The sequence below is a fragment of the Hyperoodon ampullatus genome (assembly GCF_949752795.1).
Source record: "Hyperoodon ampullatus genome assembly, chromosome: 9".
Taxonomy (NCBI): Eukaryota; Metazoa; Chordata; class Mammalia; order Artiodactyla; family Ziphiidae; genus Hyperoodon; species Hyperoodon ampullatus.
In genome coordinates, this window is record NC_136922.1 from 2,482,632 (window position 1) to 2,495,596 (window position 12,965).

The 12,965-nt window shown below is 48.0% G+C and overlaps 1 protein-coding gene across 24 annotated transcripts in view; it reads right to left on the minus strand.

Annotated features, from left to right (window-relative positions):
• The window catches only part of IKZF1 (IKAROS family zinc finger 1), a gene marked incomplete at both ends in the record, with an annotated part of 89,370 nt that overhangs the window by 66,406 nt on the left and 9,999 nt on the right, over positions 1–12,965 (minus strand). For 22 of the 24 annotated variants that reach the window (XM_079711915.1, XM_079711914.1, XM_079711913.1 and 19 more), the window contains 2 exons: positions 55–174; positions 8,405–8,444. In XM_079711915.1, coding sequence (XP_079568041.1) covers positions 55–174; positions 8,405–8,444 — 160 coding nt within the window. Of the gene's footprint in view, positions 1–54; positions 175–8,404; positions 8,459–12,965 lie in introns of those variants that run through there. The other 2 variants (XM_079711912.1, XM_079711909.1) reach the window with 1 other exon arrangement.

Genomic DNA, 12,965 nt, shown 5'->3' on the forward strand with positions numbered 1-12,965 from the left:
AAAGGTCCAGGAGGACTAGAGCACTTGACAGTCTGTGGACAGGAGGCCACTTACCCAGTCCTCTGTCACCCTTGGAGCTCTGCTGGCCTCCAGACGTGGTGGAAAGGTCTTCAGGGACAGGCATGGGTTCATCGCCATCGTCGGGGGTGTCACTCACCGGGGGGCTTTCCTTCCCTGAGGAGGCAATTAGGAGCTTGAGTTTCTGGGGACATGGTTAACCCTGGGGTGGTGGTCGCTGCAATGGGCCAGCAGGGACAGCCTGGGCCTCACCGTGGCTTGGCTTCATTCGAGTTACTGGATTGAGTTCACATCTCTCTCTGGGGATTAGAACCTGCTTTCCTTTTTATAAAATAATATCATTGCCACACCCAAAACCGAGAGGACACAGATGTGAAAAATACATATCACCTAGAGATCACCACTATTAAAACTGTGGTGTGTGTGCGTGTGCGTGTATGTACCCATACACGGATACTTATATATGATGGATAATGCATGGTGACATATGTTCTTGATCAAAATAAACTGTACTTTTTAGACATTCTCATAACCAGTGGCCCTACCTCCATAACTTTGTGGTGTCTGTGTAATACTTCATTGCATGGGCACACTAGGATTTATTTAAATCCTTTTTCTACTTTTGAACTTAGATTTTCAATCTTTTTTTTTTTTTTTTTAATGAAACAACACTGTGGTAAACCTCCAAACAGACAGCTTCTGCCCACGTTTTTAAGAATCACCATAGTATAAACCCCGGGAGTTTTATGCCTGGGTCAAAAGGCATCCACATTTTTAAGCCTCTTCATGTGTTAGGGCCAAATTTTCCCCTGTTAAGTTTGTTCCACTTTAGCCTCCTACAAGCCTGCTCACCACACCCTCATATTATTTCGATTTTAAGGTCACCAGATGGAGCATCCTGCTCAGAGCTACACATTCTGGGTCTGTTCACTCTCTTTTTCAAGAGCCAGGGGTTAGGTATTTTGCCAGCCGCCCGATTTGATTAACTTGATGGGGCCGGGAAGTCTGGAAGGAGGATGAACAGGGAATCAACACGATTCTGCCCCGCCTGCACAGAGAGTTGGCCACCGGGAAGTTTTATCCTCAAAATATGAAAACAAAAGAGAATCCACACAACTCCAAAAGTTGCTTCACAAAGTAGGATTTACCAAATGAGATAGGGTTTTACAGGATGCCCGACTCTATTTTTGACTACATGAAAAGGTTTCATCGGAAGCTCCAGAAATGGGGAAATCACTCCCACTCCCAAGAACTCAATACTGGGAAGCCTAGATGTGCAGAAAATGCTCCTTCTCCTTTGAAATGGAAACCCCTGTACCTTCTAACATAGATGTTACCTAAAATTGAGTTAGGAGACAATAAACCCAGGCAAGGAAAGGGCTGGTGAGGCCCCCAGTGGATGCAGAATAGCACATGAGCACTGCTGTGGAAGACAAGCAGGGATGAGGAGCCTCAAGGAAGGTTCCTGGAAAAGGGATGGGCTGGGATTGCGGGTTGCTGGCTGGGCCGGCAACCTGGCATCCCAGACAAAGGCTATTCCTGCACAGAAGCCCAGACCTGCAGGAGAGTGCACAGAGGATGATGAGGGCAAACCTGGAAGACAGGGCGAGGTAGAGTGTGAAATCGCCTTGTTTGTTTGAATAAACCACCTGCAAAAGCGACACGACCCTGCAGGGGATAGGCAGGACCCGTGCAAGCGTCCCCAGCACAGGAGATGACCCTTCCAGGAATAATTTAAAATAGAGGCTGCAAGGCACCAAGGTGGCGCTTTGGGGAATAGTATCGCATTCTCTAGCAAACAGACATCCCAGTTTAATGTTCCAGCTTAGCTGTAATTACCTCAATTGGCATACTTTCAGAAATAGCATTATTGGGTATATTTGGATAGCCAGTACAAGATGGATAGTTAAAGGTGGGGGAGGATGATAAGAATTTCCCAAGGAAAAGCCAAAGGCCAGAGAGAAATTGATTGAAGTGCTTGTGTCACACTGAATGTGCATTACATCACTAATATTTTCATCACCCTAAAAGGAAGACTTTAAACGTAGCAACAGCTAAAGACGCAGTGCTACTGTTCACCTGTACAGGTGGGCCAAAGTTCTGAACAGGAGCCTGCAGGAAGCATATGACCAACCGACAACTCGTTTTTCCTTCTGATTTCCTAGAGTTATGGTCTTCAAACCTTGAGGACTTCAGGGAGGTGGTCAGAGGACTCTTTTTCAATTTTTTTTGGTAAGAATAATATATTTTTTAAACTATTGAAGTAAAGTTGATTTACAATATTGTGTTAGTTTCAGGTATACAGCAAAGTGATTCAGTTATACACACACACACACACACACACATATTCTTTTACAGATTCTTTTCCATTATAGGTTATGAGAAGATATTGAATACAGTTGCCTGTCCTATACAGTAGGACCCTGCTGTTCGTCTATTTTATGTATAGTAGCGTGTATCTGTTAATTCCAAACTTCTAATTTCTCTCTCCCCCTTTTCCCCTTTGATAACCATAAGTTTGTTTTCTACGTCTGTGAGTTTGTTTCTGTTTCGTAGGTATGTTGATTTGTATCGTATTTTAGATTCCGCATATAAGCGATATCATATGATATTTGTCTTTCTCTGTCTGACTTACTTCACTTCGGGTGAAAATCTCTAGTTCTTACGCAGAACTTCAATATACGAAACCCGTCTTCTGTGTAAAGTGGGGACACTGCAGGGTAGGGAGGGCTGAAGGACCAGAGGCCCGGGCCACTTGCTTCTGCGAAGGCCCCCAAGGAGCCTCCACAGAACTGACCATGGGAACTCTGGCCCCACAAACTGACCGGATCATTAAAGGTACAGAGTGTGGGGTGTGCACGTTCGCCTTTCTGATTAACCAGCTGTCATGGTTACGGGCTGGGAGTGGGACAGTGAGAAACTAGACTGTATTCATGTTTTGTTTTGTTTTTTATTCTGAGCTTCCTGATGATGACATTGGAGAACTCTGGGATCAATTTAGATACCCAGGCACGAGAAACCAAGGGAGCATCGTAAAGATTTGGGATTCATCCAGTGAAGGGATGTGGTCTCTCTCCTCCATTCATGTGAAAAATGCATCCACATAATCTTTTCTCAAATTTAGCTGATTCGTTTCTTGGGAACAAGACCAACTAGAACTTGGTGAGATCCTAGGCGTGCTTCCGTCTGGCTGGACTCCTGTGCTGAGCTACAGCCCGGCAGTCCTGCAGCATCTCAGCACTTTCATTGTTTCCTACACGGGGGAGAAAAAGGAATAATGGAAACGGTAGGGGCCGTGATTCTAAATACCCTGGGCCCGGTCGATCCACAGGAGCTCCCCATGCAGAAGAAGCGAGAATAAAACATCAGTCTCGGCGTGTGCAGGGGCATCTGGTAACAAGTCAGTACTGGAAGAGAGCGAGGTGAGACAGCCGCATGCCTGTCACGAGCCCTGCTGGAATTCAGCCTCACATGGCCTGCACTCTGTGATGGTTTTTAAGAGCTCATCTGATTTGCCTAAAAGCCCCCAAGTTTGAGCAGCGGCTACTGAGGCATTAATCACTGGCTTGAGCCTCGGTACTCAGCGACCCTGGGATCCTTTCCCTGCCGGAGAGTTCCACGATGAACCTCCACCACTTCATCAAAACCTTCACGGGGAGCAAACATATTTTTATGTGTTGCTTTTAAACCAATTCACCCAGTTAACCACTTAAAATACAACACCAGGTATAAAATACAACACCATGATAAAAGATAAGAAAATGAAGTTGTTAAATCAAGTCAACACATAACAGATATTAACACACTGTGACTAGAAGTTAGTTGACACGGGGTACAGCTCAGATTTGACCAACTATAAGACAGATTCCATCATACGCCACCTCTTTAAGTCTCTTTCCTCAAGAGTACAATGAGGCTAAAAAGCATGATTTTGGCTTAGCTCACAAGGTTGTCGTGAGGATAAAATAATAAAGTGCATGGATGCTAATATGCTAAATAAGCTTATGGTATTATTTTGTAAATGTAACATCCTATAGAAAGAGGTATGCACAGCACCAAGTGCCCATATGTCCCCCAAGTGCATGTACAATGTCACACAGACACGCAGAACTGTAGACAGTGAGAAATCAAGTATTGAAATGGAAGAATTTAGGAGGTGAGAAGTCATTTTATTTATTCAGAAAAATGAAAGAAACTTCTTACCAATTTCTATGTAAGTTACCTACTACCCATGTTTCAAATAAAGCTTTACCTATGAGAAGCATTTTGGGCAAATTAGATGAGAAAATTGTATAATTAGCTTATCAACAGCAAGCAAATATTCCTCAAGTAGATTATAATTCACCCAACAAAGTTCTGTGATTCCCTTTCTCCCCAGTGGATGAGCTTTTACTATGCACAGTTACCCAGGAGAACATAATTCCTGGGTGTAAATAACAACTCAGAAAATAGACTCTACAGAATAGTGGGGAAGCTCCTGCTCAGTGCCATGTCTGGCTCCCATGGGACTTCTGATTGGTTATTGAAACTGTGAGTCTCAGCTCCCTGTGAATTGAAGATGGTCCCTGTGTGTTCTTCACGGGGGTCTTGTAAAGTTGAAAGGAGAAAAATGCTGAGGGTGGTGTTTGGTCAATATCAAGCACTCTATCAATGTGATTTACTCTGATTAACATTTGCACTGACACTTCAACATAGATGAGCCTCATTTCCCAGGCAGGCAATGGATGTCTACAGAGCATAGTTCTTATTTCCTTGTTCCAACGAACATTACAAACAACCACTAAGAAAACATCCCATAGGGCCCCAGGAGCCTGAGCATCCTCTAAGCTCAACTGGCTCCAGTCCCCCATTTTGCAGAGGACACACAGTGGTCCAGGAGGCATGGAGAAGAGTTTCAGGTCTCAGAGCTGGAGGCCCAGATGAGGTGCTGATACGGGCCTCACAATTCCCGTCCTCCCACAGGCTGCCTCTTCCCTTAGGACCCAAAACAATCCATAAACCACACGCATAACCAATAATTTGGAAAGTGTGCCAAATAAAAAAGAGACAGAGAAAGCAATAGAAAACTTACCCAGAGAATGAAGGAGATGTGCCCTAAAGGAAAGGATGGCTTTGCTTTAGACATACTCTCCTCCAAGCCTATTCAACACCATTTCCCGACTCTGGTGGGTGCAAGTGGGTAAATATTTATTGAGTGTCTACTATATGCAAGACTCTGTAAACCAGGGCTCAGTCCACATTTAGGATAAATCCCAGGGTAGAAAGAAACAGGTAGTTTGAAAAAAAAGTTAGGTATGAAGTACTTCTCTATTTTTCAAGGAAGTAGCACACATAGATTAGGTGGACTCTTATGAAACTGCTGATGTTGGAACTTTCTTTACCTATGATAGTGGCAATTTCATAGGGTTCAACTTAGAAAAAAATCTATTTTTCTTTTTTGGGAGCAGCATATAACAAGGAATAATTTTGTGGGAAAAGGGGATGATTCAGAACACATTCCTCATATAAATCAAAAATTCAACTTCTGTTTGGCTAAATGTACATCCTTATTCTACAACTAACTACCACCTTCCTCCATTTTAGAAATCAAAAAGGAAAAGTGATCATTATAAGGACTGTATTGGAGAAGCAGCAAGACGTAGAAAAAGCATGCTTCAAATCTTTAGTAAAAATGGCACAATGTGGGCTTCCCTGGTGGCGCGGTGCTTAAGAATCTGCCTGCCAACGAAGCGGACATGGGTCCGAGTCCTGGTCTGGGAAGATCCCACATGCCACAGAGCAACTAAGCCCGTGAGCCACAACTACTGAGCCTGCAAGCCACAACTACTGAAGCCCGCACGCCTAGAGCCCGTGCTCCGCAACAAGAGAAGCCACCGCAGTGGGAAGCCCGCGCACCGCAATGAAGAGTAGCCCCGTCGCCGCACCTAGAGAAAGCCCGCGTGCAGCAATGAAGACCCAACGCAGCCAAAAAATAAATAAATAAATTAAAAAAATATATTTTAAAAAAGGGCACAACTCTTTAAATGCTCCAATCTCTGTTTAGAATGCTCCAAGCTTGACACAATCCAAAGGACTCTTTGTGTAAAGTACTAAAAGTAGCATTTCCTTTGCTAGGAGTATGCAAAAGTAAATTGCAGACCAAATCTTGAATCTTTTTTAAACCAAAGAAGAGTTGGCTTTTTCAGGCCAACCTCACTCTTGACTCCACCCCCTGCCAACCTTCTCTTCAGCCACTTCCAAACAAATTGAGTGTTTAGCATAACGTTAAGGGCAAGAAAAATAGCAGAAGAAAATGAGAGTTTTGTTATGTTTGTAACCAACTGAGGGGATCCGAATATTGACTGGCCATTCTCCTACAAAACTTTCTAGAGATGCCAGCCCAGGCTCGGGCTTTCGGCTTTGCCTCTGGGACAGCAGAGTCTGCATGGATCCAAGGGGTCTCCTCCTCAATGCATCATGTAAGATGCCAATCTGGAAGCCACCCAAGAAGAAGGTGACAAGGGAACACAGAGGATCAGAAACCACGAAGGGGTCTCTTTGCGCCTTTGGGATGTTGAACATCCCGTGTTTCTGACCCTCTCATCACCTCTAGCCACGGTCTGCAATTCCAGGGAATGGGACTCACCTCTCCTTCAGCTCAGACTGCATCTACCAGCAGTGATCAGATCCTGGCCAAGCCGAAGGACAGGCTCCAAGGAGCAAACATGTTTGTTTTTTTACAGAGTTTTATTGTTGTTGCTGTTCTACTTACATTTAAGAAACAAAGGCTGTGTTTAAGGGAAATAAATCCAAACAATGCTGACAGGTAGAAGACGGAAAACCAAAGTCTCCGTCCCCTTCTCCTCTAACCCATCCCTTCCTTCCATCCTCAGTCTTCTAAGAGGAAGCGCACGTGTAATAAGTATCACTCCAGAATTTTCCTAAACGTATATACAGGCACGTGGAAAGTCTGTGTGTGTGTGTGTGTGTGTGTGTGTGTGTGTGTGATATGTTTTCATTTCAAAGGATGGTATCATACTCTGCATATCATCCTGAAACACGCTTTCCTCACCTTCACCTACATCTTGGATGTCTTTCCACATGACTATGTCCACAGGGCCCTCACTGTTCAGAGCTGAATGAACAAGGGCACGGAGGGACCAACGTGTTCCAGCATCAGCACCAACACTGCAGGGAGCATCGGCAGCGACGCCCAGTGCCTGTGTGCGAGCACGTCTCCTGGGCTGATTAATCCAACACAACTTTCGTTTCTACAGATGAGGCCAAACGTGTTGACCAATGTTCACGTCCACCAACTGTCCATCAGCTGCCTACATGCCACAGCTGAAAAGCCAGGAGTCTGCTGGTACTTCCACAGCCTGGGGAGTTCAATCCAGACTTTCTAAATGACAGGAGTGGCAGGGACACAGCAGGGGGCACCGTGGGCTGCAGAAGGCCGTCTCCAGGTGGAGGGAACTTGACTCTCCCCTCCTGCCCATCTCCCGGGAGCAGCGAGCAGGCAGTGGCAGCCACACGCTCAGCCCTGATATCCATCACCAGGATGGACCGAGGCCCAGATGCAGAATTCAGTCACAAACTGAAAACCCATGGGGGCAGGCTGGCCATGCCCAGAGGACCACATGGGCCATTCTAGCAGAGACGCTTACCTGGGATTGACCGTAGGCCTGAGACTGGAGAATATAAAATACCGAAAACCCGACTGCTGCTGACACATCTAGGTTCAGGGCTAGCCAGACAGTGGGCTTCCTGGGTCTGTGAATATGGAGCTGGGCAGGCTTGGCTAGACGGGCTGGGGGTCCACCGCACGGGCATCGCAAAGCAGGACAGCGTGGTCCAACCATGGGCCTCATCTCCCAGGACTGCCCCAGGCCCTGGATCTCCCGGGATGGGAGGAGCTACGTCCAATGGGGCTTGAAATAAACCTACGGTGACTGGGGCAGAGTTGTTGCCACGTTTAACAAATATCCTGAATTGTGCCCCGAACCCTGCTTTCCAATCGACTTTCTCCTTGTCCCCTTCCCCCTCTTCCCTCCATCTTTCTCTCTCTCTTTCAAGCACCTTCACTGGCCTGTGTTTGGACTCTAGGGCAGATCACCCGTCCCTTCTGCCCCCCAAGAGTATCAACATAGATTGAATCCTTTCCAAGTTGCTCGCAGATGTAACAGGAAAACCAGTTTTATCTGGGAGGGAGATTTTTCTGTCCAGGTGGCCGCATTGGGATAATCTCTAAGAGCTGAAGCGAAACACGGATACCAATTCCATCTTGGCCTTTCCTCTGGCAGGACAGCCCTCTTCCTCCCCCGCCCCCCAGCAAGCACCTTGGCTTTGGGCGCCCACTGGAGCGGGCTTCCTGGACTCCCCGTATGGGCATCTCACCAGCTCTCACCTGAAACCTGGGACATGTCTTGACCCTCATCAGCATCCATGGTCCTCGGGTTATCTGAGAAAGAGAGGAAGGGATTTTAGTTGAAAGCAAATTACTCACAAGATACGAGAGAGAGAAAGAGAGATAAGGGCTGAGCTCTTTAACAGCGAGGCTATCTACCAAGAATAATGCATTTTCCTCCTCACACACTCGCTGGAGTATCAGACTGGCACAGACCTTGATCCTTTGAAAAACAGCATTACAAAGATTTATAAAAATATCATTACGAGGACAGGAGGACCAAATTTGTTATTTATTGTTAATTTCCTACTGCATAATAACCCAAAATGCAAACTGACTGCAACAAAATTAAGCAGAAAATTAAATGGCCCTGGGTCATTGTAGGCACAGAATTCATTCTCTTGGCTGATCCACAGTTATGTTCTTTCTAATTTACTGAGCATGCATCGATGAACCTTGAGTCAGCTTGGTGACACGCGTACAATCAGCAATCAAAAAACGAAGCAATTTGCTGAAGAATGTCTCATTTACCCAGGCAGGGCTGCATATGTGAGCAGCCACCGTGCTCCGTCCATCAATAATAGATACACCTCCAGCCTGGCAGATGGGCCTCGCGCCGCTGGCTTTGTCCCCCGCTCTTTCAGGGCCCCTGCCTGAGACTCTGCCAGGCTCTGACGCGGGGAGAAGGAAACCTCACGACGGCACCCAAACCAGACCCGGAGAGCGCCCAGACCTTCCTGTTCTGCTGACACGTGGCTGGCTCCTCAGGCGGGTGGAGAGAGAGAAAGCGAGCCTGGAGGAGCTGCCCTTGGGTGGCGATGGGGACCATTCTGCTCGCGGCCACCACAAACACCGGGCAGAGGCCACGTCAGCCGAGTAGGAGGGAGGGATGGCTGCGTTCTGTGCTCAGGGTCCTGGCCTGCACCCCACAGGTCTCAGGTACCCCTTGTAGGTGACATCTGGAGGCTCCGTGGATAGGAAAGCTGGGGCCCAGTAGCAGATGACCTCCACCAAGTCTGCCTGTTTGTGCTCTGCTGGACAACCTTCAGAAGAGCGCCTTCTCCACCCAGCCAGCAGAGCCTGTTTTGACTCGAAATCGGGTCACTTCCTTCTGGGGGACCACCTCTGTCTCTCCTGTTGAGATGTGTGTGTCTGCGCTTTCAGGCCTGTTCTCAGCAGATGCCTACACAGCGAAGGAAGGTTCAGGGGGCCTGACACTCTCAGGGGAGGCTACAGCTCTGAGCAGACAGAGGCCACGTGTGTGTGTATGTAACAGCCATCATGGTGCACTCGGAATACAGATTTTCAGTTTCAGTCCTGGCGGTACTGGTCAGGAAGAGGACACGGATGACCAGCACTGGCTCTGGATGGGGAACGGTTTGCATCTCCTCCTAAAAAAGCCACTGCACTAGTCTCAGCTGTGACTCGAATTTCCAAGGCAAGTGTGGGCCTTAGGGGTACAGTCCGTGACCCCAGAAGGGAAAATGGCCCCAGTGGCCCACTTGTGTTTCAGCCCCAAGACTGAGGGTCCACCAAAAGCAAAGCCAGACAAACTAGCCCCAGAAGCAAACACGAAACCCGTCTAGGGTCACCAAAAAGCAATGTCTCCAAAGTCTCACATCCTTTTAACAGTTAAAAAAGGTAAAAAAAACCTATGATTCTTCTGAAACGTGCTGAAACAATTCTAAAGAAACAAGACAGACTCAAATGAGAAAAACATTTGTGTTCACTGTGCAGCATTAATACAAGATTCAGCTTTGTGAAGACAAACACGGTATTTTACAGTGAAATATCACAAACCACTACTAAAGTGTCCCCATATTGGCGGGGCGACGTATAGTAGACAGAACTCAAATGTTGCAGCAACAAATGGTACTCTAACTCCCAATTTTTATTTTGTTGACTTTGAACTTTTTTTCTGCTATGCGAGCGATACGTATTTTACAACTGTTTTAAAACAGAGGCAAGTAAATGCCCATAATTTCCACTACTTAGGACTACTACATTTTTTCTGTGTGTGTGTATGTGTGTGTGTGTGTGTACACACAGAACTTTTTAGAAGAACAGGACACTAAACATATTCCAAATAAACTGTTGTAAAACAATATTTTCATTTAACACTACCCGTATCTTTTTACTTGATAAATAGGCATCGACGTTCTTGTTTTAATGACTACGCACTGCTCAGTGGCAGGGACTGGTTTCCTCAATACCCTACTGTATATTCAAGTAATTTCCGAGGAAACAGAGAAAGTGTTTCGCGAGGCCCAGCTGATGGCCTCCCACCCCGGTCCTGCCGGAGAAGGTGCCTTCCAGCCCGCCGGCCCCTCTGGACCCTCTGGGTTCACTGTCAGGGCCAAATCGACCCACTCCCAGTTCCCCTTTGTGCGTCGGTCTCTTCAGGTGGGGAGACGGGAGAACATGTCACAAAGCAGCAAAAGGATGCTCTGGGCCCGTGGCTAAGGCCCAGGCCCGGCTCTGCTGGGCGGGCATGTGCGCCTGTGTGTTCCCAGGGGGCAGGGTGAGGGCACCTTCCTGGATCCAGCCCTGCCTCAGTGTCCACTGGTGCTCTGGACAGTGGGCGTGGTAGGGAGCCGACCCCAGCCATCAGGGGATGCAGGATCCCTGTCACAGGCCTGTTTCCATTTTCACTGAATGTGTGCAACCCCCACGTGGAACTGTTAGGTCCTCAGCCTCACCTAGACTTTCCAATGCACTCTCTACCAACCCTACACGGACCCACTGTGTGTGGGCCTGCAGCCACTGCAGTCCTGGGGCTGTGCTTACGGGCCGCCCCCCTTGACTGGACCAATGTTTTGTGGGCACCATCGTTTTGAGATTCGTAAGAATTAGGGCGCAGTCCACGCTGGCCCTGTGATTCCGTGGCCTGTCTTGTCTGACAGCACACGGTGGTTCGGGGGGTAGCTTGACAAGCTCCCTCAAACTTCCCCAAAGTCGAAATTTGCATCTCTTGGGGCCAAAAAGTAGTGAGTTTTTTGTAAAAGTGACTTTGCTTTTAGGCAAAGACCAAGGAATAATCCGACAATCCGACAATGGAAAACTGTCTGAGGGAGAGGAAACGCCACCCCCTCCAAGACCAAGAAGCTGCCAAGGGGCAGCCTGGAAGGGTCTCGAAGGGGACAGTGAAATAACCCCATCCCCGGGAACACAGGCACGGCCCAGGCTCTGTGTTTCTTTTTAGACTCGTGGAAGCGGTGCCCAGTGTCAAATGGAAAATGGGACTCAGGCTTGATCTGATCTCAGTACAAAAGAGCTTGCAGTCAGGAAGAGGAGTTTATCGCAAAAGTGACTTAACACCTTATTTTCACAAACCTTCCCCTAAACCCAAATGAAGACCAGCAGGCCTGTAAAGGGAGATGCCAGAGGGAACACTTACTTCACGGGAACATTGCCATATTCTGCTCTGCACAGGGACCCCCAATGATTTGAGGCCAGAGCCAACATACTGATGGGAGAAAACACAACCATCTCAGGAAATTGCCGACACCGGGCAGCTCTTACAGACGTGAACGCTTTTATTGTCTCTTGGGAGTGAGCAGCTCTGAATCCCGCACTCGGGGGAAACAGATGCAGAGATAAGGGGCAGCCAGCGGGGACTGTCCTTTCAGGAGGCCCAGCCTGCGGTCAGGACTGTCACTCCCCTGCCGCCGCTTGGGACTTGCCCATCTCTCCCTTCCCACCGGCTCTCTGGAGTCTAGAGAACAGGGGGACAGTGAGGACCAAGCACAAGATGGAAGCAGGCCCACAGCATCCTGCTTCCACGGTGGCCAGGCCAAGGGGACAGCCAGACCTTCTGGAAGCCCCTCCCTGACCTCGCCTTCTTTTCCTCCTCCCATACCCACGGGGGCTGGGACCTGGATGCCTCCCCGGGGACAAGCATCCAACAGCCCCGGGCAGCCGTCGCTTCCGAGTGTGGAGCCCGGGCACATCTCCAGGACGAGTGGCCCCATTTCCACCCACCGGAGAGCCAGCAGCTGGAAGAACGGCTCGGCAAGAGCCTGCAAGGACCACCCAGGTGGGAAGAGCTGGGGACAGCAGGGGTCCCCGGACCCTCCTCAGCCGCCTCCCCTCACAGCACGTTCCCTGAGGTGCCAGGGCTTTTCCATAGTCCAAAAAGGTGAGTCTGGATTAATGAAGTCAAAATTAAAAGCCAGATGCTTGTCACGAACCACAGTTCGATGACTCTCCAAGCCACCCTGATGAATGGCGATTAAAGAATTAAGTACACAGCACAACAAATGTGCTATGAGGAACCACATGGGTGGGTTTCTGTCCAGAAATATGTCATAGCCTTTCTTGAGTGCCTTATATATGCCAGAAAAAGAGGGAAAGGAAACGATAGTGGGGTTAGTTCGCTTTCTTGAAGCAACTACCATGCGCCTGGCCTTTCACTGCTAATCCCCACAGGCCTGGACACCACCCACATTGTCCTCTGTCTTATCTGAGCTCCCGGCAGAGTGTCCACTGTAGATCTAGTATTCAATCCCCATTTGCTAAGTGTGCATCTTTAATCCTTACAATTAAACTGTATTCTTATTAT